Source organism: Rhagoletis pomonella, unplaced genomic scaffold (assembly GCF_013731165.1).
Source record: "Rhagoletis pomonella isolate Grant_MI unplaced genomic scaffold, Rhpom_1.0 Rhpom_scaffold_00005, whole genome shotgun sequence".
Classification (NCBI taxonomy): domain Eukaryota; kingdom Metazoa; phylum Arthropoda; class Insecta; order Diptera; family Tephritidae; genus Rhagoletis; species Rhagoletis pomonella.
The window spans coordinates 15,711-17,421 of NW_023458559.1; the positions used below are offsets into that span (position 1 = coordinate 15,711).

The 1,711-nt window shown below is 36.1% G+C and overlaps 1 protein-coding gene across 1 annotated transcript; it reads left to right on the plus strand.

The window, feature by feature from the left end:
- Nucleotides 1-22: 22 nt before the first annotated feature.
- On the plus strand, nt 23-1,026 carry LOC118739726 (zinc finger BED domain-containing protein 1-like). Its single transcript, XM_036471238.1, has 2 exons — nt 23-56; nt 128-1,026. The coding sequence occupies exons 1-2, from the start codon at nt 23-25 to the stop codon at nt 1,024-1,026; spliced, it is 933 nt and encodes a 310-aa protein (XP_036327131.1).
- Nucleotides 1,027-1,711: the final 685 nt, after the last annotated feature.

A 1,711-nucleotide genomic window follows, 5' to 3' on the forward strand; every position in this document is an offset into this window, starting at 1 on the left:
CATTTCAGTGGTTGTGTTGAAAATGGAGAGGTTTTTAGAAGTGTTGGGCGACAATGGTAAGATCAATTGTAGATACAATTTATTCTATATTGGCTTAGCTAAAATGTGTTTCTGTGTGTTTGTATAGATGCAAACGAGAATGATGAAAATAAAGAGCGCAACGAAGTTGGAAAATCTGGGTCGAAACATGGTACTTCGAATGTGTGGAAATGGTTTGACAAACTAAGTAAAACTACGTCAAAATGCCGCATTTGTAAGAAAATTTACAAGACTAGTGGTAACACCTCCAATTTAAGGGAGCACCTAAATCGCGTGCATCCGAATTATGCTGGGACAGAATGCAAAAAATCAACAATTAAAGACTTTTTCAAGGAATCTAATTACTATAAAGACAATAATCCTCGAAAAAATTTAATCGACAATGCAGTAATATCAATGATAGTTACCGATATGCAGCCTACTCGTGTTGTTGATGACGTTGGCTTTAGAAATCTACTGGGAGTTTTAGAACCGAGATATAAGTTGCCAAGCAGGACAACTTTCCAAAACGTCCTACTTGTTGAAATGTTTGACAACGCCGTGAAAAGTCTCAAAACTATGTTAAATAACATAAATTATTGCTCGATTACTTCTGATGGCTGGACATCAAAAAACGACATAAATTACTTAACAGTCACATGCCACTTCATTGTGGACGGCAAATTAAAAACAGCTGTGCTGTCAACTAACCCCTTAAATGATGACACCAACCATTCGGGAGAGAATATTGCGAGCTCTATACGACATGTGCTGACTGAATGGAAAATCTTTGATAAAGTGACCACAATAGTAACTGATAATGCACAGAGCATGGTCAAGGCATGCAGACTGTTGGAAAAATGTCACCTTCCTTGTTTTGCGCATAGCCTAAATTTAGTTATGCAAGACGTTTTATCACATGATAATTTAAAGGAACTTATTTCAAAATGCAAGAAAATTGTGGCCAAACATTTCTGCGAATATATCGGAAACCAGTGGAGCTACTAAGTTAGTTTTATTGGTGTTGAAGAACACCTAATTCCTGCATATATGTATTTTGAAAATTAAAACAAAAAAATTTAAGATTGTTCAACTAGGTTAACAGCGCTAAGCTAGCTGAAAAACACATTTTTGCGAATTTCTAGGAAACCAATGGAGCTATTAATTTAGTTTTAGTGGCGTTGCAGAATACCTAAAAGACACTTAATTCCAGCATATATTGGGAAAATTTAAAACCTCAATTTAGCGATAGTGAAAAAAATGATTTATATAAAACGCGCTATTTCGTAAGGTTCCCGATTTTAGACAGTCTCGGTGAACGATTTAATACCTCAACTTATTATTGAAACTTTAAAAACTAATTATGGTTAAGTACATAAGTACAAGTAAATATGAAAAGAGAATACAATGAGTGAATGTTAAAAGGTAAATGAAATACGTGTGTATGTATGGAAGTACTAAAACTGTTAGGTTACAGATTTTTGTTATTCATGGCAATTTTCTACATACTCGGCCCCCGCAATAGACGATGCAATTTCAAGAGGATATAGAAGCTGGATAGGTCTCTTTAGAACCTGCTGGTTTTGTAGCCGACTGTCACAAGCTCTGACACGACCGTCGCGCCCGGGATACGTAGTTTGTACCACTGCCAACCGCCATAGTAGACGTGGTTTGTTATCTTCCTGGACCAAAA

Bases quoted from the DNA above. Each gene is read 5' to 3' on its own strand.
- LOC118739726 (XM_036471238.1), top strand. From the start codon at position 23: ATGGAGAGGTTTTTAGAAGTGTTGGGCGACAATG. The intron at 57-127 runs GTAAGATCAATT...GTGTTTGTATAG, and splicing joins AGAAGTGTTGGGCGACAATG to ATGCAAACGAGAATGATGAA.